The 27,203-nt window shown below is 32.8% G+C and overlaps 1 protein-coding gene across 1 annotated transcript in view; it reads right to left on the bottom strand.

Moving 5' to 3' along the window:
- Positions 1–8,177: 8,177 nt before the first annotated feature.
- LOC114331587 (uncharacterized) overlaps positions 8,178–27,203 on the bottom strand; it is a 71,482-nt gene continuing 52,456 nt past the window's right edge. Inside the window, exons 3-4 of the mRNA XM_028281194.2 lie at positions 23,714–24,013; positions 8,178–8,435 (exon numbers count right to left, since the gene is read on the bottom strand). Coding sequence (XP_028136995.1) covers positions 8,298–8,435; positions 23,714–24,013 — 438 coding nt within the window. The 3' untranslated portion in view covers positions 8,178–8,297. The remainder of the gene's footprint in view (positions 8,436–23,713; positions 24,014–27,203) is intronic.

Genomic DNA, 27,203 nt, shown 5'->3' on the forward strand with positions numbered 1-27,203 from the left:
CCGCTTCGCGTCGTTCGGCAAACTGCAGTGGCGTGCGGAAAAGAATGACTTTCTGCACTTTTTAGGAAAATAACTATTGTTGCTTATAAAAAAAAAACAAAGAGATTTGTTCCTTCACAAATTTTCTAGTTGTAATACAAAAAGAGGTGAGGTAGGCGAAACAATTTGTTTTTTGTACATGCTTAAATCGGTGTATTCAACTTGAAATAACAGAGAAACGGTCGATTTTAGGTGTATAATGATACCAATACCTTTTGTAGTGCTTGAAAGAACCTTTAAAATGGGCAATATTAATTGTCGATTACATTCAAACTAAGCGAGATATGCTGCAAAAAATTGATGACTTATATATTTTAAGAAAAAATGAGAAGTATATTTAACCCCTCATCCACCAGAATTTAAATGCATCATTTTCTTACTGCAATACCTTTTACTATTGTGTTATTTGTATGTTCAAAAAGTTGGACGGGTTTAAAATCAATGGTTTTGGAAAAATAAATCAAATTATAGAGCGCATTTTTAAATTTTTTAAAAATCTTCCTTTTTCTCCATGTAAATCGAAAATGAAAAGAGATACGAAAAAACATTCCATACAAAAATGTAGGGTATTTTCAGACAAAAATTTTGTTTTTGTTACTGTATCTCTTATCATTTTCAAGTTACATGGAGAAAAAGGACGATTTTAAGAAAACTTAAAAATGCGCGCTATAATTTGGTCTTATTTTTTTTTTCAAAAACCATTAATTTTAATCCCGTCCAAATGATTGAATATAGAAATAACACTATAATAAAAGGTACTGTAGAAGATGCATTTAAATTCTGATGAATGATGCGTTAAATATACTTCTCATTTTTTCTTAAAATACATTAGTGATCATGTTTTTTGCAGCATATCTCGCTTAGTTTGAATGTAATCCACATTTAATATTGCTCATTTAAAGGTCTTTTCAAGCACTACAAAAGGTATTGGTGGCATTATTTAATTAAAATCGACCCTTTCTCCGATATTACAAGTTGAATACACCGATTTGAACATGCACAAAAAAAAACAAACTGTTTTCACCTACCATATCTCTTTTTGTATTATAGATAGAAGATTTATGAAGGAACGAATCTCTTTGTTTTTTTTTGTAAGCTACTAAAATGTTTTAAATAGTTTTTTTGGTTAGATGCATAGTTCTTCAAGTGTTCGCAAAAAACCATTCGCAAAGGTGTTATGTTTCAATGAAAAGAGCCAATTTTCAACCACAAATTACTCAAAAAATATTGAGTTTTCAAATAAATTATACAACAGTTTTTGCTTAGAATTATGTTCTCTAGCCACTTCCGTGGTCATTTTAAGCAAAAAATTTACCACCGCCGAACATCCCCCAAAATTAAAGCGCCATAGTATATAGGGTGGGCTTTGAATTGAACGGCGTTATGCAGAAAGCTACCAACCCTCAATATATCAGATATTGGGTTGGATGCATATTTGGACAACAAAATACGAGTTCTGCATTCTGTAAAAACCTACCACCTCTAGAATAATTTATAACCTATAAAACTATAAAAATGCTAAGCCGCATATTAAATTTATCTGATATTCTAATTTGCAGAAACCTACCAACCCACTTGGTAGTATACTTTTAATTTACAGAAACCTTCCAACCCACTTGGTAGAATTTTAACAAAGCGCCACTTGCATACAAGTGGGTTGGTAGCTTTCTGCAAATATTGGGGATTTCCGTTGTAACTGTACATCTAAATGTGCAGAAAATGTTTCTGTTGAAAGTCAAAAATATGAATTTGAGAGGTTTTGGTCGCTAAATTCATATGATGCTCAAACTAATTTTATTGCTGCTAGTGTATCCGAGATTGAAAAAATCTTATTGTCTTATGGTAGAAATATTGAAAAAAGGAAATTATCTCGAATTTATAAAATAAAGGAAACAAAAGTGTGTAGAGAAATGTTTATAAATACTCTAAAAGTAACATTTCGAGTAAACACTGCTTTAAAAAAATTTCATGGTCGGGCTCCTATTAGTGATCAAAGAGGTTTTTTAAAGCAGGGAGGCAAAAACAAATTAGCAGATGAACGAATTCAAGCAGTTGTTAGTCATATTAATAAAATACCTAAATACATTTCACACCACCGTCGGGAACAAACAGAGGCGAAATATTTACCACCTGGTATCACTTTACAACAAATGTATGACATGTACAAGCAGGAAGAAACCAATCCCGTAAGCTTAATGTCATACAAGAACATGTTGTTCTGAAGCTATTTTCTTGTGGCATTTTTATAATCAAGTATATTCAAATATATATATTTATATTTAGGTAAAATTGTGGCTTATTTCCCATTTGAATATACTTGAATACAAGAACATATTCTACACGAAATTTAATTTGAAATTAAAGCCAAAAGACACCTGCAATGTTTGCGATACTTTTAAAATGAAAATAGATAATGAAAAGGATGAAGAAAAAAAAAGAAGGGTTCAAGATTTTCTAATTGGTGGAAGAAATGCTATTGTTCTCTTGAATTTTTTGGTCGCTTGCCATAATGAACGGTCACTAGGTGTTAGGTTGGGGATGTAATATTTAAAAGTCTCATTACGGCCCTGCATTAAAGCTGTACGCAGTTGATATGTTAACCTATTTAATTGTGTTTTATCCAGGGGATTCCTTGACCGCTGCCATTTGGCTCTAGCTCTTCTTTTTTCATTTAAAATTTCTTTAATTTTTAAAGGAGTGTTATGATCATGGGTGGTAATTTTTTTATCATCTGGAGTTGACTTCCATGCAGCATCTTGTATTACTTCTGGTAAATGTTGCACTGCTTTTTCTATTTCATGGGGTTCTTTAATTCGATGTTTTAAGTTTATATTTGTGTTAGTACCAGCGTGGGAAGTAAAATCTTCACCATGAGACGTGGGACAGAAAATGCAGAGAGATAAAATCCTATATTGGAGGACGACAATGCACTGAGGCGTGGAAGTTTATAAACTCTGTTAAGAAGCCGACTAACGAGAAAGTGATTCTAAATCCCATAAATCCCTAGGATTGGACACATTATTACAAACATCTATTAAATGAGAACAGAGACGAATTTAAAGAAGATATGAATTCATCAAGAATCGAAATTCTGGGAGAGCATATTACCATAGATATCAACAGAGTGCAAAAAGCTATAGCAGGGATGAAGAATGGGAAAGCAAGCGGACCAGAGGGAGTAACTACGGAACTAATAAAGAATGGCTCAGAGAAATTACACAGAATGATCACTGGGATATTTAACGAATACATTAATGGCCATCCAACACCAGATAAATGGAAAACAGCATATATGACTCCAATATATAAAAAAGGTGACAGGAGAAATTGTAAAAACTATAGAGGGATATCGGTCACAAGTTAAATGAGTCGGCTATATGGTCGAATACTACGGGACCTGATAGAGGAAGATTATCAATCGTCTGAAGACGAAGAACAAGGAGGATTTAGAGCAGGTCGTTCATGTACAGATAACATCTTTTGTCTTAAACAAATTATAGAAAAGAAAGTTGTGACAAATAGAGAGTTACATATGACTTTTGTAGATCTTGAGAAGGCATATGACACTGTCCCGCTAAATAAACTATGGGAAGTCCTGGGCACATCGAACATACATCAAACATTGGTTAGTGCTCTCAAAGATCTATATTACGGCTCAAACTCCCAAATGAAATTCGGAAACCTCTTAGCTGAAAAATTTGCAGTTACTAAGGGCTTCAGACAGGGATGTTGTATCTCTCCGACTTTGTTTAAGATTTATATCTCTGCAGCTCTGAAACAATGGAAAAGGAAAGTCAAAGGAATGGGTATACAATTGAACGATCAGGATTGTATATATACTTTACAGTTTGCAGATGATCAGGTGGTGATCTCAAATGACAAAGACGACATGGAATATATGCTTAGCAAACTAATTGAAGAATACCAGAAATGGGGATTAAATATCAATTTAGAAAAGACAAAATACCTCTCAATTGGCGCTGAAGCAGAACAACTCGATATCGAAGACAATCAAAAAATAAATCCATGTGACGAATATAAATACCTGGGCGTCATCTTCGACCGTAGTGGAAAAGACGAACGAGAAATTGAAAATCGAATCATACAAGCCCGAAGAGCTATAGCATGTCTAAACGGAGTTCTGTGGAGTAAAGAAATATCAAAGAAAAGAAAATGGAACATATATGAGACAGTGGTTAAAACTAGCCTACTTTATGGAGCCGAAACATGGAGAATAACCGAGAAATATAAGAAAAAGGTCGAAGCCACGGAAATGGATGCCATCAGAAGATCGATGAGAATATCAAGAGCCGAAAGAATAAGGAATAAAGTAATAAAACAACAAATGTGTGTAGAGGACACTATAGTTGAGGATATTGAAAGAAAACAGCTCATATGGTATGGGCATGTGAGCAGAATGGGGGACGAAAGATTGCCTAAAAAAACTATGATGTGGCAGCCCCCAGAGAAGAAAAAACGAGGACGACCACCACAGAGCTGGAATCTGGGAGTTAGGAAAGCGATTAGCGCTCGAAATCTAAATGAAGACCTAACTCAGGACAGAATACAGTGGCGTTTGGGAGTCGGACAACGTCGTAAGACGTTATAAAACCGAATATATATATAGTAATAGCTTGAAATTGTTCCCAGTTGGTTCTTTTATTGCAGAGTTTTGCCACAGGTTCCTTCCATATTACAGTTGTACTTAGTGTTATGATTATTGCGGTGTGATCTGAACTTAAATCAAGACTGGGTTCTATTTTGTAATATATATTTGAGATACCTTTGATAACGGCAAAGTCTAGCAGGGCAGAAATCCTGTTTTGATCGGTCGGCCAATACGTTGGCTGACCTGTCGAAAGGAAGTTTAAATTATTTCTCTGCGAGCACGCCAATAAATTTCGACCCTTTGGTGTTATAAGCCTCGATCCCCATACGGTGTGTTTGGCGTTCCAGTCTCCAGCTGCTATAAATCGGGGTCCTAGTTCTTGAAAAAAGGTCTCGTATTCTTCAATTGATATGGAGTGTCTAGGAGGACAGTAAATTGCTGCAATGGCAAGTGGCCATGTAAATGTTTCTATTTTTAGTATGGTTCATTGTATTTTATGTGTGGCGTAATTTTGTGGGAAATAGTGTTCAATAGAACATTTAATAATAATTGCTGTTCCTGCGTGAGCAGTTCCATCAGGATGATGAGTAAGGTACGTTGTGTATAAAGTGATTTTTACTATTGTTCTTTCGGTTGAGTGTGATTCTGAGATGAGAAGAACATCTAATTTATTTACTTTTAAAAATGCTGTGATTTCCTCTACATGGTTTGGTAGCCCGTTGGCGTTCCAGGCGGCTATTCTAATTGATGGAGCCATTAATTAAAAAGTTGATTAAATAGATTTTTGAATTCATTTAAGAAGCTTGTCATCATGTGTGTTAAATCTTCACCATTATTTGGTCTGTTGATGTTTCCTGAGGTTACTTGAGCATAATTGATTCCATTTTGCGCATATCGTTGAGTCATTTGGTGCAGTGCTGGATTGGAATTTATGTATCCTTGTGTGTTTCTAGGTCTAGTTGTATCGTTATTCCTGTTCTTTGCTTTGATAAGTCTCGAAGTGGTGGTTTCCCTTGCAAACAGTACATGTTGCAGGTGTGTCTTTCGGTTTTGTGCAACTTTTGGTGTCATGTGATCCTCCACATTTAACACATTTATAAGGTTTATAACAGTATGACTTAGAGTGTCCGTATGCCTGACATCGAGTGCATTGCACAATGGGGTTCTTGTGTCTCTAATTCTGGTATTGTATATAAATTCCACATTAAAGACTTTATTATTGTTGTTTTTTGGTTCCAAATCGACGAAAAATAATGGTAGGGGCTCTTTTGTTACTCTGTGCCGGATGTTTATAACATTTCTGACTGTGTGGCCTTGCCTTAATAATTCAGATTTTATTTGCTCTAAAGGAATAGAATGGTGTAAACCCCTTAGGACGACTCTATATGCTCTTTCTTGTTTGAGTTGATAGCTATGGTGTACTATTTTTTCTTCTCTCATGTAATTTATTATTTTCCTATAAGAATCAGGTGTTTTAGCATTTATTTTAACAACATTTTTAGGAAGAGTAATAGTATAATATGTTTCATCTTCAGTAACTTGCGCTATAGAGTCAGTCATTGCTTTGTAGTCTATTACTCCGTAAACATAAATAGGGGGCGGCATCGTTTCTTTTACTGGTATGGATTTGGTTTGTATCTGCGTTTTCTTCTGAGCGAGTTTGAAACCTATTAGATGTGCTTACTGAAGCACCTTGCTCAGTAGTTTCTGCTATTTTCCTACGTTTTCTTATTGATCTCGATTCTTTTAGTTATTGCCGCGTACAAACATTTGCATCACTTTCCATGTTTTCATCGTCACTTGATGAGGACGGTAGGGAATAATATATTCCTTCTTCGAAAGTTTTTGAGTGTATTTCTGGCTGTGTAGGAACTGAGTTTTGGCTCATTTGAGGTAAGGATAAATTTAAAAAAATTAGATGGATGAGTGTACATATTTGGAAGAGGTGGGAATTGATTTTGATAATAGTGCATCATGTCTGCTGATACAGAGTTGTGTTGTTGCATATATTGATGATTTGGTTGCATTGGTATCATTGTATTTGAGAGTTGATTAATTTGTGCATTATATATATATTGTTGACTGGACCGGATCCGTTCCCATTTCCAGCCAAAAACATTTTTATAAATGGATGATTAATATTTCTTGCCTAATGCAATTGAGTCGCACCCAAGAATAATAAAATAAAAACATTCGAAAATAAATTGCTGATAAAAAGTCTATATAGTCTTTGTGTAATTCTAATTCTAATTAATAGTATATTTGGACACACTGAATTTTGCAAACACTTACCCAGCTAGTGGATAGTGTAATGTTCTTGCTGGATCACTTTCACTATTTTTAAACTATGCTAATTCACAATGTTTAAGGTATTAGTACGGAACAAACAATGGCTGATGTTTACCATGTAGTGGGTCAACTACACACTTCCCGCAAATAGATGAAAATATTTTCATTAAATAGATCTTCAAAATATAATCACTCTTCAAAATCCCTTCATTCCAATTTTCATGATTCTATTGCCTTTAGTTCTCGAGATATTTCTAATAGCGAAACAATATGTCAGGAAGCGCTCATAGAGCAAAACATTGGTATGAACATTAACGAAGAGTTAATTAACAATATACGATACGCTGATGACACGCTAATAGTAACAGATAACCTAGCAAATTTACAGTATTTGCTGGAAAACATAAACATTCACACCAACAAGTAACCATGGAAAATACCATGGACAGAGATAGTAACAAATCAAAATTTTTTGCTGAAGATGGGAAAGGAATGCGAAGTCATAAACACCATACAAACGAGAAAACTGGAATATCTAGGCCACATAATGAGAGGGGTAAAGTACTCCCTATTAAGACTCGTAATCCAAGGAAAAATCTCAGGAAAGAGAAATGAGGGTTGTAGGAGGATTTCCTGGTTGCGAAATTTAATAGAGTGTTACGCGTGCAGTTCAATACAATTGTTTAGAGGCCCAGCCAACAAAATTAAGCTTGCCGTGATGGTAGCCAACCTCCGATAGGGGACGGTACTGCAAGTAAAGAAGAAGAATTCAGCGGGCCACTCATTCAGCGAAACCTGCGAAACAACAGCTGAAAATAAAGACCAATGGAGAAGATTGGAGAACATGATGATTTTCAGTAGGGTAAACGACAAGAGAGAGAGAGAGAGAGATAGAGAGAGAGAGAGAAAGAGAGAGAGAGAGAGAGGGAGATAGAGAGATAGTGATAGAGAGAAAGAGAGAGACAAAGAGAGAGAAAGAGGTATTATCAACATGTGCGGTGGTGTGAAGTGTCTGAAGCGCATTGGAATTTGAAAGATTGTCAAGGTTAGGTGCTGATCCTCCTACCACAAGGATGGATGTCCGATTTCTACTTACGAGAACGACTGGCTCTTCACGCTAACAATACTGCTCTTTGTGGGTGCATACAAGACAAAACTTTAAAACACAAGGATAATGATCCTTGTATTATAAAGATACCTACATATCGTCTCTACCTGTATCCTATAGAGAAACATGGTGTCATTTTTATACTGTTTATTATAACAAAAAAAATTAACATATAATTTATTAAAGCAGAATAAACAACAATTTCTTAAAAATACTGAATATTACAATAAAAAATACTATGGTGTTAAATAGTTATAAAAAGTTATTTTTGTACAAATGTCTCATCAATGATAAACTAGCTCTTTTAAAACCTACAGAATCCGTCTTGTTAATTAGTTGACTGATATCTTCAGTGGAATCTGGGTCCATCATTTCAGCGATGTTTGGTGTCTAAAAATATTGTTATGATTGAATTTTTGTTTTACATAAATTATTGTAAATAAATGTACAAAATTATAATTGAAAAAGTTAGCGCAATTTCACTATAGCTAAGTTTTTAACTTTTTAAATCAATATTTTAATTTTAAATAATATTAAACAAATTTCATTTGGCCTAAGTCGGGTTTTGTTTTACGACAATAAAAATTATGAGTTCAAAGTATAAATCGCTACTCCGCTCAAAGAGTGTCAAAAAAAAATAAAATCGGTTTTATTGCACCTACGCTACAGTTTAATACAACTATAAACTCCTATCCTATCTCACAAAGTCCCACGACTATGGGTCAAGTATTTATCGTTAGATGGCACTAGTGTCATTATACGATTATCCAAAATCAACGACGCACCGAACACAAAAGCGCTGTTTCACATCATAAGAATTTTGATCGTGCGATGGTTAAAATCTACATAGTGGTTCGAGCAATCATATGGAATCTTTCTCCCTTCTCCGAACATTTCAAGCGGTGAAAGGAGAAAATTCCATATGATTGCTCGAGCCACTATGTAGATTTTAACCATCGTACGATCAAAATTCTTATATGTGTATAAAGTGTCATTAATTTGTCGAGTTAAGACAGTATATTGTTATTACTATATTCAAAATAATCTTCGTATGTGCTCAAGAAAAGTGACATTTAGGTCACTATCACTTATTTATCTTTCTTTTTGCAGTAATTTGTGTTTATTGTTGTTACCTGTATTTAAAGTTACATCATATAAGTTACATCAAATATAAGTATGTATATTTATGTTAATCAGATAATAATAATGATTATTTCATTCATAGGAGATTCTGACCAATAGAAAGCTACAGAAATAAAAATTAAAGTGATTCTTTTTTAATGATTTTAACTTCCAATCGTATAGTAAGATAATTGATCACGTGTTTAATTCTGTCCAATCAGATTAAAATTATACTGAGAATTATCTACTGTAGAAAATTACCGATAGAATTTTTTTAAATAGATTGTTTCTGTTTAATGGCAAGCAGTTTCCTAGTTTTGACAACTGTCACATTTAAGAAAATATCCATAATACACGTATTAAAAAATAATCTTACGAATATCACACTACAGTAAGAATAATTAAGAAAATAATGCTTCATTTTTACTCAAATTTGTTGTCATTGGGCAATAGCCACTCGAGCCCTGCGGGACCTGGTGTCTATTGCCAGACAAGACATTTTCGAAAATCATTCGTATTATTTTCAATTTATTCTCACTCTCTTGTGATATTATACCCGATAATTTTTGATAATATCCCGTCGTCAAGTATGTTACGTCAGATGCCCTTCGTTGCTACGAAAAAATACATTCAGTGACATTAATGACAATTAATGTTTTAAAAATTATAAAAGTGATGACTTTCAACCGTCAAATATTCATATAACAACTGTGTGTTTAATGGTACTTACATAAATAAATTACAATAAAATTTTGGTTATGAACAGTTTAATTCATGAAATAATCTCAGCAAATTGCAATCGATCTCTAAAATTATTATCGAATTTTCGCCCTCGTGACACTCTGACATAATTTCACTCCCCTTTGGGTCGTGAAATTAAAAGTCAAAGTGTCACTCGAGAAAAATTCGATAATTTTAGAGCTCTTGTGCAATTACTACTGATAATATATTCTGTACCGCAAGTGTCATTTTTGATAAATATTATTTCGCAAATTTTCGTTATTTTATTTGTCACATATATTTCGTCACAACTCAAAAAAAAAATTTTAATAATTTTGATTTACTTAAGCTATTTTATAGAGCTTGAAAAAGCATCATAACTGACTAAAATAGTTGGTACATATTCTAATTTTAATAGTTTTTGAAGTAAACCCAAAAATGTTGTAGGAAAAACTTTAGACGTTGTTTTCTCGAAACTTTGCTTTTTGATTTATGACACTATTTGAGCGGAGGACATAAGATATATGATGCAGGTAATATACCGATGTATGTAGATAAATATGATACTATTCAATAGGATACATGATATAGTAAAATTTCATTTTTACACACCATCAATTTTTTTGAGAACATACACCTCTTTGCCGGTTTGACCTATGTACTTAGAAGTGTGTACAAGTCATACACAGTCTTTTTCAAAATTCCATCAGACTGGCTAAAATCAATATCTATTCGTAAATTATTAGAATATAAAAAAGTTACAATTCCGGTCAATGCGACGATTACCAGATATTGATCTCACAAAAGACCTTAACTTTTTCTCAGAATCATCCATACAAGAATACGTAGAAGAATACAAGAATTTACAAGAAGTGTGAGTTCCAGATTCGGATTTTGAAACAAATTGGGAACACGAGAAGGTTTTCTGCCTTAAATATGTTAAAACAACGATACAGAAAAATGAATGTAGATGTGTAAGCATGTTTTATTGATTATCTAAAAGCATTTAACTGCGTTAACCATCAAAAGATTATCGCAGTTGTTGTAAGAACAGCTGGAATTAAAGTCAGATTAACTAACTAATGAACCTGATATCATGTTAAAAATACCGTATGACAGTATGACATATTTCATAATGACATGAAAATATTTCAAAATAATGGGAAAATCCTTGTTGGACTGTGTCCATTGAACTGGCAATAGCCACACGTTCTTTTCGAGCAGGGAACCATGTTGCCCTTGGAGCCTTCTTGGATTCGCTACATTTATTATAATCTTAAGACACATAGTTTCAAAAGTTATGCATCACCCCTCGTATTCACGATGTTTAGGCTTTTATAAATCCGTATCTTTATCACATATTTAATTGACCTTTTTTTATAAAAAACCTTTTTAGTATACCTTTTTAGTTTTTCTATTTTATTTGAATAACCATTTAATTGACCTGGTTTTGCCAAGGTGTAAACATTTGAAAAATTTATTCTGGTGAAATTTTTGAAAACGTGATTAAAAATGAATCGAACTTTAATTTCTGAGTTGGAGCGTATAGGAATTATCGATTTAGTTGAAGAAGGCCATTCACAGCGGTTCGTGGCGGAAAGAGTGGGTGTTTCTCAGATTGATCTCTCACGGATATGGAATAGGTTCCTGGAGACAAACTCGATACGGAATAGAGCTCGGTCTGGTAGACCCCGAGTTACCAATGATCGACAGAATAGATATATCAGAATTTCCATCCATAGAAATTGTTCTATGTCTGTACCAGCCCTCCAAAGAGAATTCAGGCATGCTACAGGAGTCAGAACATCGTTGCCTACAATAAGAAGACGCATTTTAGACTCCGGTTTGAGGAGTCGTCGACCAATAAGAGTTCCTCAGCTACAATCTAGACATGTTTTAGACCGCTTCCAGTGGGCTTAAAAACACATACAGCTCCCCCAACAGTTTTGGAATTTTGTGCTTTTTTAGACGAGACCAGAATCTGTTTAAATAGTGATAACCGGCGAATTCGTGTGTGGCTAGTTGTGCAGCTCGTGTTGACTCTCGCGACACACGAATTTGCCGGTTATCACTATTTAAACAGTTTCTGGTCTCGCCTGAAAAAATCACAAAATTCCAAAACTGTTGGGGGAGCTGTATGTGTTCTTAAGCCCACTGGAGGCAGTCCAAAACATGTCTAGGTTGTAGCTGAGGAACTCTTATTGGTCGACGACTCCTCAAACCTAAGTCTAAAATTCTTCTTCTTGTTGTAGCCAACGATACTCTGACTCCTGTAGCATGCCTGAATTCCCTTTGGAGAGCTGGTACAGACATAGAACAATTTCTACGGATGGAAATTCTGATATATCCCTTCTGTCGATCATTGGTAACTCGGGGTCTACCAGACCGAGCTCTATTCCGTATCGAGTTTGTCTCCAGGAACCTATTCCATATCTGTGAGACATCACTCTGAGAAACACCCACTCTTTTAGCCACGAACCTCTGTGAATGGCCCTCTTCAACTAAATCGATAATTCCTATACGCTCCAACTCAGAAATTAAAGTACGATTCATTTTTAATCCCGTTTTCAAAAATTTCACCAGAATTAATTTTTCAAATGTTTACACCTTGGCAAAACCAGGTCAATTAAATGGGTATTCAAATAAAATAAAAAATCAAAACAGGTATATTTTTTATAAAAAAGGTTCATTAAATATGTGATAAAGATACGGATTTATAAAAGCGTAAACATCGTCAATACGAGGGGTGATGCATAACTTTTGAAACTATGTGTATGTAAATCATATGTCTCGATGTTACCACTTTTAATAGTGTTCTAGTTTCATCTACTAAGCAGAACGCACTGAAGATGATCTGATTCAGATCGAAAACATTTTGCTATACATTTGGATAACATTTGAATAGTTTTTTAATAAACTTTTTATACCATTATACAAACAACGTTTTTTTTACTTCTGTATGAAAATATTTCGTTTGCCAATTTTTAACCTTTAACTACCCGCGCATCAAGTTATAACATAACTACACGCGTGGCGTACTTTATACGCCACAAGAAAATACACTTAAAAAGAGCAGATTTGTTTATTTTTTTTTTGAAAAAATACACTTAGTTGTTTGTTATAAACCTTATTCAGCATCAGTGAATACTTAGAGTTCCTTCTCAGTAAGCCAATTGGGATTTATAACTGGAATCATGGAATAACTGGATTCCATGATAAATAAAATTAATAATAAAATATTTTTTGAAATGTGATTTTTTACAGGAGAAAATATATTGTTTATAAAGAAAAATATATTTTGTTCCATAATGACTAAAAAACAATTGAAATATGAACTTATATTACTACTTATATTAATATAATCGTGTCGTATATTATTATCCACCACCGGAAACAACAAATACTAAACTGTAAATTACGATCTTCCCAGAACGCCGATTATTACGAAACTAAAACCAAATTATAAAGCACATTTCAGTGATAGGTTAGAGAGATAAACAAGGTCAAAAATTAAATTTTTAAATATATTTTCAGTAGAATTCTTATATTTGGCGTACGAAATACGCCAGCGCGTGTAGTTAAAGGTTAAATTCGTCAAATATTATGTTTTATTAAACTATGCTAAAAACAATGTATAACATTCTGATGTAATTGTTGTAATTTTTCATTTAAATAAACACTATAAAATGTGTATTTTAAAAGTCAAGTTTAAATAGTAAATATTATCTTATCATATTTTATTGTGCTGCAAAGCCTGTTAATTAATTTACAAAAATGAAAACATTATATTTTATACATTACGTTAAATACCGGGTGTCCACTTATATTTTCTCCCATTTTAACTGCCTATAACTTCTAAACGGCTCAAGATAGAAATATGCGGTTTTCGCTGAAATGTTTTATTTTAGTAAACGTTTTGTCTGAATTGATTGAATTTTTTATATCGCTTTCAAATACATAAAGCAAAATGGCGGATTTTTGATAAAAGCTTTGTTGACTTTTTTTAACGGAACACCCAGTATATTATTTGTAAATTGCAAGAAAGGTCATTCACCTATCCAGCGATATAAAGTTTTTCAAAATCGGTTGTCAAATCACTGAGTAATTAATTTTTAAAATGATAGGTGCAACATGGATATCACATACCTAAATAACATTGATATTATGCATCTCTCATTTTAAAAATGAATTGCTCAGTCATGTGACAACCCATTTTAAAAAATTTTATATCGCTAAATAGGTAAATGAACGTTTTTTCAAGTTTTTAGGTAAATTACCATTTTTTTTATATCGCTTTATAATACAAAATGGCGGAATTTAAAAAAAACGTTGTTGACTTTTTTTATTAAAACACCCAGTATGTTTTTTCGTAACTTGAAAAAATGGTCATTTACTTATCCAGCGATATAAATTTTTTTAAAATCGGTTATCAAATGGCTGAGCAATTAATTTTTAAATTGATGGATGCAATGTGGAAATCACATAACATAATATCAATTTGCTTATATAGCCCAGTAAATGACCGGTTTGGCGTGTAATTTTCAGGGGCAAGACGGATTTGCTTCAAAATTTGGATTTAGGTTTGGTTGCTTTTACTTGGGGGGTGAAATTTACCCCTTCTCGGGGGTGAAAAAACGTATGTTTAAAATAAGTCTGAAAATGGATAAATTTACTAATTCTAAGCAACTTTTGTTCTATAAGGTTTTTTAACTGCTTTAATACTTTTCGAGTTATTTGCGAGTGAAAATGTGCATTTTTCAACAAAAAAAAACAGGTTTTCTGGCAGTGTTTCGCAAATAACTAAAAAAGTAAGTACTTTATCGAAAAAAATATTCTTAGGAAAAATGTAGCCTGTAAAAAAAGGAACAAAAAGGTGTATTCACTTGGACTATAAACCCAGAAGAAGCAAAGTTGTATATCATGAAAAATACGTTCTTACTCGTAAAATTCCGAATCGAATGTTTCAAGCTGAAGTAACCAAAAAATGAAGCACTTTTCGAAGAAAACTCATAAATACTCTTTTAAGGCGTCTAAAAATATATTTATTTTTATTTTTCATAAAAGTTTGTAGCATCAAAATTATGCGAGTTGCGCTCAAAATAAAGTTGGCCCGTTTTTTTTTATATATAATAAGTCGTGAAAATCTCCCCCTATTTAACATGCCAAATGAAATTAATCGTTACTGCTTTACCATTTACTTTATATATTGTTATATTTCTATTTGATATGAAAATTAAAATTTGATAATTATAAACAGAATTCAATTTAATATAAAATATTTTCAATTTTCTCAACCACGGGCATATAAATTTAGAACAACCTGTATACAACAAATTGTTATATTTAATTTTAAGAAGTGATTAAATAAGACTCAAGTGAAATCGTTAATAGGTCATTATCGTTGTTCGCGGAAGGATCGATCATTAGCCGATGCTAAATAAGACTAAGTGGAAATAGAGAATAGGTCATTAAAATTTGTATATAGTAGAAAGTAATTTTAGAATGGGAATTAAATATTTTCTTTTGAAATCCATTAAGCATATTTAGAAAGTTTAAAAATTGGTTTTGAGAAATACTGCGAATGAGAGTTGGTGGTGGAAGTTTGATTTGTGAATCTGGAAGGGATATTTAGAAGGTAGGGGAATGAATGACAAATAGAGATCAGAATGTTTTGAGCTGTCGAGAAGTGAAGTCAAGAGTAGACGGTAGTGTACGGAGAGTGAGAAAGCCGGTGTAGTTCCGTGAGTGTGGAGTATCTATCGTGGAACGAGAAGTAGGCCAGGTCGAGAGTAAAAGAACCTCCTTGAGCCAAGAGTGTCCCGGTAGCTGATAGCAGTTTCGAAAAAGGTAGAACACAGCATCACGACCGAAGCAGGAACGAGAGCTATTCGAGCTAGTTTTTCAAAGGAGTACATTACTGGAAGCCAGGACGAGGTTTGATCGCAGCCAAGGATAGCAGGAACGGGTTTTGTGTGAGGACATTTTCAGTTCACCAGGAAAAGGTCAGTCTCATTTGTTTGGACATGAATGTATGGTTTTTTTCGTATTAAATTCCACATAAAAATTGAATAACATAATCAATAATATCAGAAAAGCTTCATCAAACTTAAATAGAGTTGTTGCTAATAACTCCTAATAGTTAAATGTTAATAAAAACTTTCAATTGAAAACCAAAAGGAAATAAGATTCCCATTTGTAAATGTTATGTTTAAGAATAATAAGAAATAGCAAATATTAAGCAGTGATTGCTTTTTAAATAAAAATGAAAAATATTTTGATTATAATTGTAACCCATATGTGTATTTTTTTACTTTTTTCTTTTCTATCCCGATTAGGAACCATTAAGAAATATTTAGAATCCACGAAAGTAAGTAATTAATTTATAATTCGCCCTGAGATTGAAAACATATTGATATGTGATCTGGTTAATTAATTAGATTAGTATTAATACATTGATTAAATTAAGTGACATATAAGAATATTATCTCATATCAATAATCAAGAACACATCAACTGTCGTCCAACGTGGAAAGCATTGTAAAGTATTTCTAGTGGCAAATTTGAAGGATAGAAAGAGTAAAGCCGGTATTTGAAAATTTATATGCCTGTGGTAAAAAGTGAGATACTTATATTTGATAACATAAAATTTTAGATCTCTTTAGGTACAAATTTTACATAACTGATTTAATAATTTATTTTTACGATATTTACATTTGATATATTTATTGACAATTTATAATATTTGGGTGAGAAAAAGTCGTCTTGGTAACACTAGTAAAATTTCATATTTGGCGGGGATAGTACTTCTTGAAAACAAATGTCTGTGACAAGAAGCCAAAGCAAAGACAACAAAAAACAAAAAGAACATTCAGACCAAGAAGATATTTTAGACACGACAATCATGGCATCAGAACAGCAAGAATTATCAGGAATAGATAAACTATTACAACTGATGCAACTCCAGTCACAAAAAATGGATGAAGCAAAAAGGACAATGGATAAAGTGGAGAAAAAAATGGATGACAATCAACAGGAAACAAAACAAGCGATAGAAGAGAACAATAAGAAAATAGAGGAACGCATAGAAAAGTATGAAATGAAAATTAAAGATCACATGCAAAAACAAGAAATGAGAATGAAGGACCACATGAAAGAACAAGAAATGAAAATTCAAAACAAAATAAAGGAGTTAACGAATGGCCAGAAAAAGGAAATAGAAAATTTGGAAAACAAGTTTGAAAACACTATTCAAGCAATCAGAGAAGAAATGGAAAGAAAGATTGCGGAAATCAATATTCAACAAAATGTAGGAGAACGAAGAGAAATGGTTATACATAGCACAGATGACGTGAAGATAAGGTTTGGCGGGGATGTAAGAAGATTACACCCAGTGCCGTTCATAAATAGCCTGAAAAAGAAAATACAGCACATCGGAAATTTCGAAACAGCAAAAGAAACTATCAGAAACCATCTCAAAAATGAAGCAAGCCTATGGTTCGATTGCAAAGAAGAAGAATTTGACAGTTGGCAACAATTTGAACAAAAATTTTTGAATTATTTCTGGGGAAAAGTCCAACAATTGGAAATTAACAAGGAATTGCAAAATGGGAAATACAATGATAGGATGGGTATATCAGAAAGGACATATGCATTACAAATTTACTATAACGCAAAACATTTACAATATAATTACTCATCGGAACAATTAGTCGAACTGATTGCAAGACATTTCGAAGAAACGCTGGAAGACCATATCACATTGCAAAACTACAAAGACATAGATAGTTTATGCCAATTCCTACAAATAAGAGAATTACGTGTAAGAGAAACAAAATCAAGAAGGTCGCGAGAAGATTACAGGCCCCGAGAAACACAGGATTACAGAGATAGAAATCAAAATAGGAGGGACTATACAAGACGAGATTTTAATCCCAGAAGGGAAAACGAGAATAGAGACAACGGAAGAGGAAATTATGAACAAAGAAATAGGCAATGGAATGAGGACAGAAATCGAGAATACCAGAATAGAAACACCACACGCTCAAATCAAGAAAACAGAAATAATGGTAGACAAAATGAACAGGGATATCAAGAAAACCGAAACAGATCCGACAGACCAAGAGAAAATAGAAGAGAAGTAAATAATACCCAGACAGATGGATATGACGGAGAGAGACATTATGACGAAAATATAAACAACGATGAGCAACCGGCGTTTTTTCACGACGGCGCTCACTAAAAACCAAAAATCAAACAGGAATCTTTTGTAACCCCAAGGAGTTTATTAAATTGGCAAGAAACAACGAAAAGAAAAATGGAGTTAATTTAAAATTTGTGGATGGATTTATCAACGAGAAACCAATTAAAATTATGATAGACACTGGATCTGAAATAACATTGGTCAACAGAAAACTAATAGAAGAAGTTAACTTAACAAATTTAATTTACAAAATACCTAGGGTAAATTTAGTGGGCGCAAACAAACGGACATTGGCAACTATAAATGAAGGCATACGAGTAATGGTACGACTGGGTAAGAAGATGTATGCACTACAATGTGTAATAATGCCAAACATGTCACATGACATGATAGTAGGAGTTGACGAATTGGCAGAAAAACATGTAGTGATAGATTTTAAAAATAATACGATGAATCTAACAGAAGAAAAAGAAGAAGAACAGAACAAGGAACAGGAGAAACAAAATACGGACGAATCAGGTAAAGAACAAACAGTGGAAATGAATTTGGCAACGAAGCAAGGACAAAGAAGAAAAGGGAGAAAAAGTCAGAAAAAGACAAAAGAAAATGAAACCTGTGGCTCCTCAAAAGAAGAGTTGAGCCCAGAAGAAGAAAAATTGAGAGTATCAAAAGCAAAAGAAAACTGGGATTCCTCAAAAGAAGAGATGAGCTCAGGAGAAGAAGAAATAAAGCTAACAAATGAAAGCGAAAAAGATATGATCGAAACAGTGGCATTTGAAGAGGAGGCATATGAAAATGAGGATGCAGAATACACGGTAAAAGTATGTGAAAAATCTGAGGAAAAAGACAGAAGATTGATATGGGAAAAAGGGAAAGACAACATAATAGCCGACACTCTAACACAGGATGAGGACACTGAAAATAAGGAAACAATTACTCTACAGGTGGGACTAATTAGAGTAATACAAGAAGAAGGGGTATAAGACGTAGATTAAAGTAAGGAAATATACAGGGAGTTGGTTTTGCCTCGAGAAAATTTATTTAAAAATGCAGATAAATTTTATCGAATACAAGGCGGGGATTTGTTATATTTCTATTTGATATGAAAATTAAAATTTGATAATTATAAACAGAATTCAATTTAATATAAAATATTTTCAATTTTCTCAACCACGGGCATATAAATTTAGAACAACCTGTATACAACAAATTGTTATATTTAATTTTAAGAAGTGATTAAATAAGACTCAAGTGAAATCGTTAATAGGTCATTATCGTTGTTCGCGGAAGGATCGATCATTAGCCGATGCTAAATAAGACTAAGTGGAAATAGAGAATAGGTCATTAAAATTTGTATATAGTAGAAAGTAATTTTAGAATGGGAATTAAATATTTTCTTTTGAAATCCATTAAGCATATTTAGAAAGTTTAAAAATTGGTTTTGAGGAATACTGCGAATGAGAGTTGGTGGTGGAAGTTTGATTTGTGAATCTGGAAGGGATATTTAGAAAGTAGGGGAATGAATGACAAATAGAGATCAGAATGTTTTGAGCTGTCGAGAAGTGAAGTCAAGAGTAGACGGTAGTGTACGGAGAGTGAGAAAGCCGGTGTAGTTCCGTGAGTGTGGAGTATCTATCGTGGAACGAGAAGTAGGCCAGGTCGAGAGTAAAAGAACCTCCTTGAGCCAAGAGTGTCCCGGTAGCTGATAGCAGTTTCGAAAAAGGTAGAACACAGCATCACGACCGAAGCAGGAACGAGAGCTATTCGAGCTAGTTTTTCAAAGGAGTACATTACTGGAAGCCAGGACGAGGTTTGATCGCAGCCAAGGATAGCAGGAACGGGTTTTGTGTGAGGACATTTTCAGTTCACCAGGAAAAGGTCAGTCTCATTTGTTTGGACATGAATGTATGGTTTTTTTCGTATTAAATTCCACATAAAAATTGAATAACATAATCAATAATATCAGAAAAGCTTCATCAAACTTAAATAGAGTTGTTGCTAATAACTCCTAATAGTTAAATGTTAATAAAAACTTTCAATTGAAAACCAAAAGGAAATAAGATTCCCATTTGTAAATGTTATGTTTAAGAATAATAAGAAATAGCAAATATTAAGCAGTGATTGCTTTTTAAATAAAAATAAAAAATATTTTGATTATAATTGTAACCCATATGTGTATTTTTTTTACTTTTTTCTTTTCTATCCCGATTAGGAACCATTAAGAAATATTTAGAATCCACGAAAGTAAGTAATCAATTTATAATTCGCCCTGAGATTGAAAACATATTGATATGTGATCTGGTTAATTAATTAGATTAGTATTAATACATTGATTAAATTAAGTGACATATAAGAATATTATCTCATATCAATAATCAAGATCACATCAATATGTATTGCTAATATGATCTGTAAGTTTGAGCGATTTGAAGTGCTTATTTTTGGAAAAATTTGGTTTTATATTAAAAAAACTTTTTTTTAATTTTGGAAAAATTACACTCTTTTCAAAATAATATCAAAAGTATTAGTGTTACGAAAAATCTCAAATAGTAAAAAAATATAGTTTTTACTCGCATGAACACTCCTTTTTTTTTAATTTTATGTAAGATGAAAATTGGGTAAGATATGGCTGTTCAAAATTTGCATACACTGGTGATTAGTAACTCGTTCAAGCCCTTTTAACTCAAACTCATTTAAAAAATAAGGGATTAAAAAATATATTTAAGTACTCTTATTGCCCTTAGAAAAACCTAAAAATTGTTTTTTTTTTAGCACTTTATAGCTTAAAAAGTAACCTAGTTATGAGTAAAAAACCAACAACATACAGGATGGGGCATTAGTGCGAGGAAGTCCAATTACTCGTTTGTAGTAAGAGATACGAAAAAAGTTATTTAGATAAAGTCGGGGCACAGATATGACCATACCCTAAATATATTTTCAAATATACAAGGCCACTCGTATTGACAGGGTGACACAAACCTATGTTTTTTTTAAATGGAATACTCTGTATATTTTTGCATTTTTGGATTCTCCTTGATGTCTTTCCTCTTAAAATAAAGGATTTTGTACTATTATATGAGATAGTTTAAAAGATATTTAGCTATGATTTTTGTAATTTCGTTGTAAGTCCATAACATATTGAGGATACATTTATATTTTAAAATAACTTACATATAAAATCAGAGTTTGTAGTGAATTTTGAGAGTAAACTAAATGTAAGGCCAAATACTTACCATGCCGGGTTAGTATAATAAGGTTTATTTTCCTGGTTTTTCCCTCGTGACTTATTATGAGATCACTAACACGAGAATTTTGATCAAATACTACAATTTTTACTACAAAAGTTAAAGTTGATTTACAGAGGAAAGGACTATCTTCCAATAAAGTTGTCGAAGCAACGCAACTCATAAATATTGGCAGTATTAGGTCTGGATCCCGCGTATGAAAAAAAAGTTGATTAATAGCAAGCTGAAAATTTGTTAATAGCTTAAGGGTGTCTAGTCGGATAAACTTTGATATATGAGAACACTGAAACAGGGGCAGTTTTAATTGTGGAACAGGTTAAAAATTTGGAACGGTCAGACCACGAAAACGGCACATTTATTTTGTCCGACAGAATAGACTTAAACTCTCAGAACAGAGATTAAACTCTCATGCAAAAATCAGACTGCTATTTATCACCAAATGGGCGTTTTAACGAGTGGAACATGTAGAATATGTCAAATGACAGGAATTATGACAGGTGATAAATAGCAGTCTAATTTTTGCATGAGAGTTTAATCTCTGTTCGGAGAGTTTAAGTCTGTTCTGTCGGACAAAATACATGTGCCGTTTTCGTGGTCTGACCGTTCCAAATTTTTAACCTGTTCCACAATTAAAACTTCCCCTGTTCCAGTGTTCCCATATATCAAAGTTTGTCCGACTAGACACTCTTAAGCTATTAACAAATTTTCAGCTTGCTATTAATCAACTTTTTTTTCATACGCGGGATCCAGACCTATATCATTTTAGTCATCGAATTTATAATGTATAATTCAAGCAATTGAACTCAGTAATTATGTTAATGTTTACATTACTGAATGGAGAGTTGAATAACCTTTCAAATGCGCTACCACACGAGTCCTATTCCCTATGTAAAGATAAGGGGTGGGGGAAGTGGAAGGGAGGGGGTTGACAAATTACAGATGTATGTACCGTAAAAATGTGTCCCCATTAGATCAAAAATCAACCTGTTTCGTCATTTCGTTAAAATCTAATAAATACTGCCAAATATCGAGGTGGACTGTTTTCTTTGGCCCACACTGTATACACAATGTAACTATTCGAATTTCTTCTCAAGGGGTCATTTTTATAACGGTAGAAATTATGTGGCAAAAAATTTAATCAGTAAAGGAATCTGAGTTTAATTTGACCGTATAATTAGGTAATTCAAAATTGCTTGAATTTACAATTATATGATTTTTTTATCATAGGAGTAGTTTTCACCCCTAAAAAATTAAAATCAACTAACGGCAGTATTCAAATTTTGAAATAAAAGGTAAGTATAACCTAAATCCAAATTTGAATGCAAATCAGTAACGACATGGTATTCAATTACATTGTTTGTTTGAATTGTAACTATTCTAGGGGGTGAAATTTAAGGGTTAAACTGTGACAAAATCCTAAACTATGTTATTTCATGTTAATTGACATTGCTTCATTTTATTAAAATATGATTTGAATCAATTACCCGCTTTAATTTACAATTATACGATTTTTTTATAATTGGGGTTGTTTCCTCCCCTAAAAAATAAAAAGCAACTGACGACACAAATTCAACTTTGAAGTGGACGGTCAGTAGAGCCTAAATCCTAATTTTCATGCAATTCGGTGCTGCCCCTTAAAATTACACGGTATAGCCGTATTTCCCGTTCATTTACTGGGCTAATAATGTTATTTACGTATGTGATATCCACGTTGCACCTCTCATTTTAAAAATTAATTACTCAGTAATTTAACAACAGATTTTGAGAAACTAAATATCTCTGGATAGGCGAATGACCTTTCTTTTAATTTACAAAAAATATACTGGGTGTTTTTTTTTCGATGTTATATACAACATCGTTTTTTTTTTCAAAAATCAGCCATTTTTTTTTCGTATTTGAAAGCGATATAAAAAATTCAATCAATTCAGACAAAACTTTTACTAAAATAAAACATTTCAGCGAAAACCGCATATTTCTATCTTGAACCGTTTAGAAGTTATAAGCAGTTAAAATGGGGGAAAATATAAGTGGACACCCGGTACAACATGGTGTAGGATAGAGATTTAGAACGAACAGGTCGTATGACGTGAAAAACGACCTGAAAACTATTAATGTAAGACAATGCAGGAAAAGGCCACAAGGGAAATCTAAATGGAAGGACCTAGCCAGACAGGCAAAGACCCATCCAGAATTATGATACCAAAAGAAGAAGAAGAATATATTCTATGTGTATCTGCATTTTGTGCTTTTAAGCGATTTATTTTCTATTTCTCATGTGATAATTTCATAGATTTATACGGAATTTACCATCTATAAATTATTTAAATAATATGTACATAATACCCATAGTGATGGCAAAAATATACAAAAAAAAAACTTACGTCACTTGGATCCAAATTTTTATTGCTCCATATAGATAATCCCATTAAAACACCAAATGCGTTCTGTTCTTTCCATTCTTTTTTTAATTCTGTAAATGGCAGAATTTTTTCTGCAATACATCCATACTCCTTTAAGGTATCACTAAGGCTTTTGTAATATATTTCAAGGAAATGATCCAACTTAGATAAGCTTTCTTCGTCAGCTCCTGAGTAGAAACTATACGTCAGATCCAGAACAGGTGAAGCTACAGTAGCCAGTTGGAAGTCGAACAATTTAATATCTTCTATCTCTCCCGATTTCTAAGAAAATAAATTATACATTACATTATTCTTTTGTTTAAATGTTAATAGTCTAAGAGCTAGTGAACCCTCCGACTAACGGTCGTCCTGTAAGGTTAGAAATTTGTCTAGTGATAATTCATAGCACACCAAGGCTAAAAGCATGACCTGGCAGGCATCAGCCGTGCACGTGTATCTACCAGGTGAATCCAAAAGTGCATAGTTTAGGGGTAAAATAAACTTTCTCCTATAAGGTTTAAACTTAAGTATGTGTTTGAGTAAATCATTTAGAAGAAATGTGTACAATGACAGGCGATTCTGAAGAGCATAAGACCTTGCCAGGCGAGGGGAAACATTAGGGGTTTTTCCTAAAATTATTTTTTTTTGCATCGAAATTTTTTTTTAGGTTTTTTGAGTCATTCCAAACAGAAAAGGTCTTTAGTGATTTTTCTCTTAAGTTAATAGTTTTTGTTATATACGCGATTGAAAATTTTACCATTTTTAACCCTAAATCGGACATTTATCTAAAAATTTCAATGTTGCCAATGTACGTAAAAATTCTTTAAACATTGATTGATGAAATGCCGAAGAGTTTTTCGTAATAAAATATCGAAAATTCCTTTGTTTTTTTAATTGCTAATCAAGCGGGCGCGACACTGTAGTATAAGTGAACACGTTTGAGTTTGCATAAATTCATTATCTCGAGAATGGGCAAATTTCAAGAGAAATCCGCAGAAAGGTCGATTTTTATTTTTGAATTAGGACTTTTTGGCATATATATAATACTAGTGACGTCATCCATCTGGGCGTGATGACGTAATCGATGATTTTTTTTAAATAAGAGTAGGAGTTGTGTGATAGCTCATTTCAAAGGTTATTTAATTCTCTATTCAGTCATATAAACATTAACATAATTATTTCTACAGGGTGTACAAAAAAATTCTTCTATTTGCCAAATTTAATCAAAGTTAATTTAATGAAAAATTTTTTTGTACACCCTGTATAAAAAATTATGTTAATGTTTATATTAGCGAATAGAGAATTAAATAACCTTTCAAATGAGCTATCGCGCAACCCCTACTCTCATTTAAAAAAATCATCGATTACGTCATCACGCTCAGATGGATGACGTCACTAATATTATATATATGCCAAAAAGTCCTAATTTAAAAATAAAAATCGACCTGTCTGAGGATTTCTCTTAAAATTTTCCCATTCTCTAGATAATGAATTTATGCCAACTCAAACGTCCTCACTTATACTACAGTGTCGCGCCCGCTTGATTAGCAATTAAAAAACAAAGGGGTTTCCGATATTGTACTGCAAAACTCTTTGGGATTCCATCAATCAATGTTTAAAGAATACCCACCTACCTTGGCAACTTTGATATTTTTAGAAAAATGTCCGATTTAGGGTTAAAAATGGCCGATTTCGCAATTTTGAAAATTTTCAATCGCGTATGTAAAAAAACTATTAACTTAAGAGAAAAATCACTAAAGACCTTTTCTGTTTGGAATGATACAAAAAACCTAAAAAAAAATTGTTCGATGCAAAAAAAATAATTTTAGGAAAACCCCTAATTTTTCCCTCACCTGGCAAGGTCTTATGCTCTTCAGAATCGCCTGTCATTGTACACACTTCTTCTAAATGACTTACTCAAACAAATACTTAAATTTAAACCTTACAGGAGAAAGTTTATTTTACCCCTAAACTATGCACTTTTCGATTCACCTGGTAGATAGGTACACGTGCACGGCTGATGCCTGCCAAGTCATGGTTTTTAGCCTTGGTGTGCTATGAATTATCACTAGACAAATTTGTAGCGTTACAGGACGACCACTAGTCGGAGGGTTCACTAGCTCTTAGACTATGATTGATATAAGCTTAGAATTAAAACATCGGTTATAAATATGTATAGTTAATGCGGCAGATTGATGCAAATATTATAAGAATTGTGCATTTAATGATAGAAGCACATAATTTGGACCACATATACTACACATATAAAGGTTTAAAATTAGATAGGAGGCCACCTAAGTTTTTGCTCCTTTTGCAAAAATGGCGGGCATTCAAAATGGCGACTATACATATGTGACTAATAGCACGATAACTTTTGAACGAGATGTCAGATTTCAACCAAATTTGATATATAGGTTCTTTTTTTGATGGATAATATCGAGGTCTTGAAGTGGAAGAATCGGTTTACGAGAATTTGTGTTTTTACTGTTTTGTTTATGTAAAAATGTTTTGTTTTTTTTTCAATTCTCTCACCCTGTATATATTAACTTTTCAGAAGGTGATACCGGCGTTGAAAAGAGCGTAAAAATATTTTTTAGGAAATATTTTGAACTCTTTAGTTATATTAATTACCATTTAATACATGCATAACGTATCTTCACATACAGGGTGTCCCGGAAAATAGTGCGTTCCTTAAAGGTATAGGTAGAAGGCACCATGTAGAACAAAAAACTCTTATAACATTTTTTTCTAAATTCAACCGTTTGACCAAAAAACTATAAAACATTTTGGAACGCAAATTCAAATCTGGCAACTCTGTGAAGTACAAAAATCTAAACGTAAATAGTCCCATGCTTAGTAAACAGATAATTTGGAAGAATCCTGTTTAGTGTCAACGCCGAAAATGTTTTTGAATCGTGTGTTCATGAGTAATATTATGATATTATGTTGTTTATTTATGGCAGATCAATAAATGGAGAGGCATAATACCTACTAAAATTCTTTCAAAATGTTTTGCTGGAATTTCTCGTCGTATGAGTGCATGTTACTCTATGAATTCATGTGTTCGCAAAAGTGGTGGTTCAGTTAAAACATGTGTTTTCATCTTAAAATATGTAAGTATAATTCGTTTAAAATTAAGCCATATTTCAACTACATTTTAAAAAAATTATAGTAAACAAAAATAGTAAGTATTAGGTTGGATTATTTTAAATACTGTAAGACACAAACGAGTTCTTATTCACCAGTGCGTAACATGTTGCCAGATTATTTAATTTTCTGAAGATTAAAATTCAGGTATATGGAAACCAGTGTAATCTTTTTTTTGGAAACGGCTAACTTTAGAAAAAAATGGTATAGGACTTTTTTGTTCTAAATTGTGTATTCTATCCATACCTTAAAGGAACGCACTATTTTCCGGGACACCCTGTATAGGTACCTATATGAGGTAGATTCGTGCAAATAATAATATAAG

The sequence above is a fragment of the Diabrotica virgifera genome, chromosome 5, assembly GCF_917563875.1.
Source record: "Diabrotica virgifera virgifera chromosome 5, PGI_DIABVI_V3a".
Classification (NCBI taxonomy): Eukaryota; Metazoa; Arthropoda; class Insecta; order Coleoptera; family Chrysomelidae; genus Diabrotica; species Diabrotica virgifera.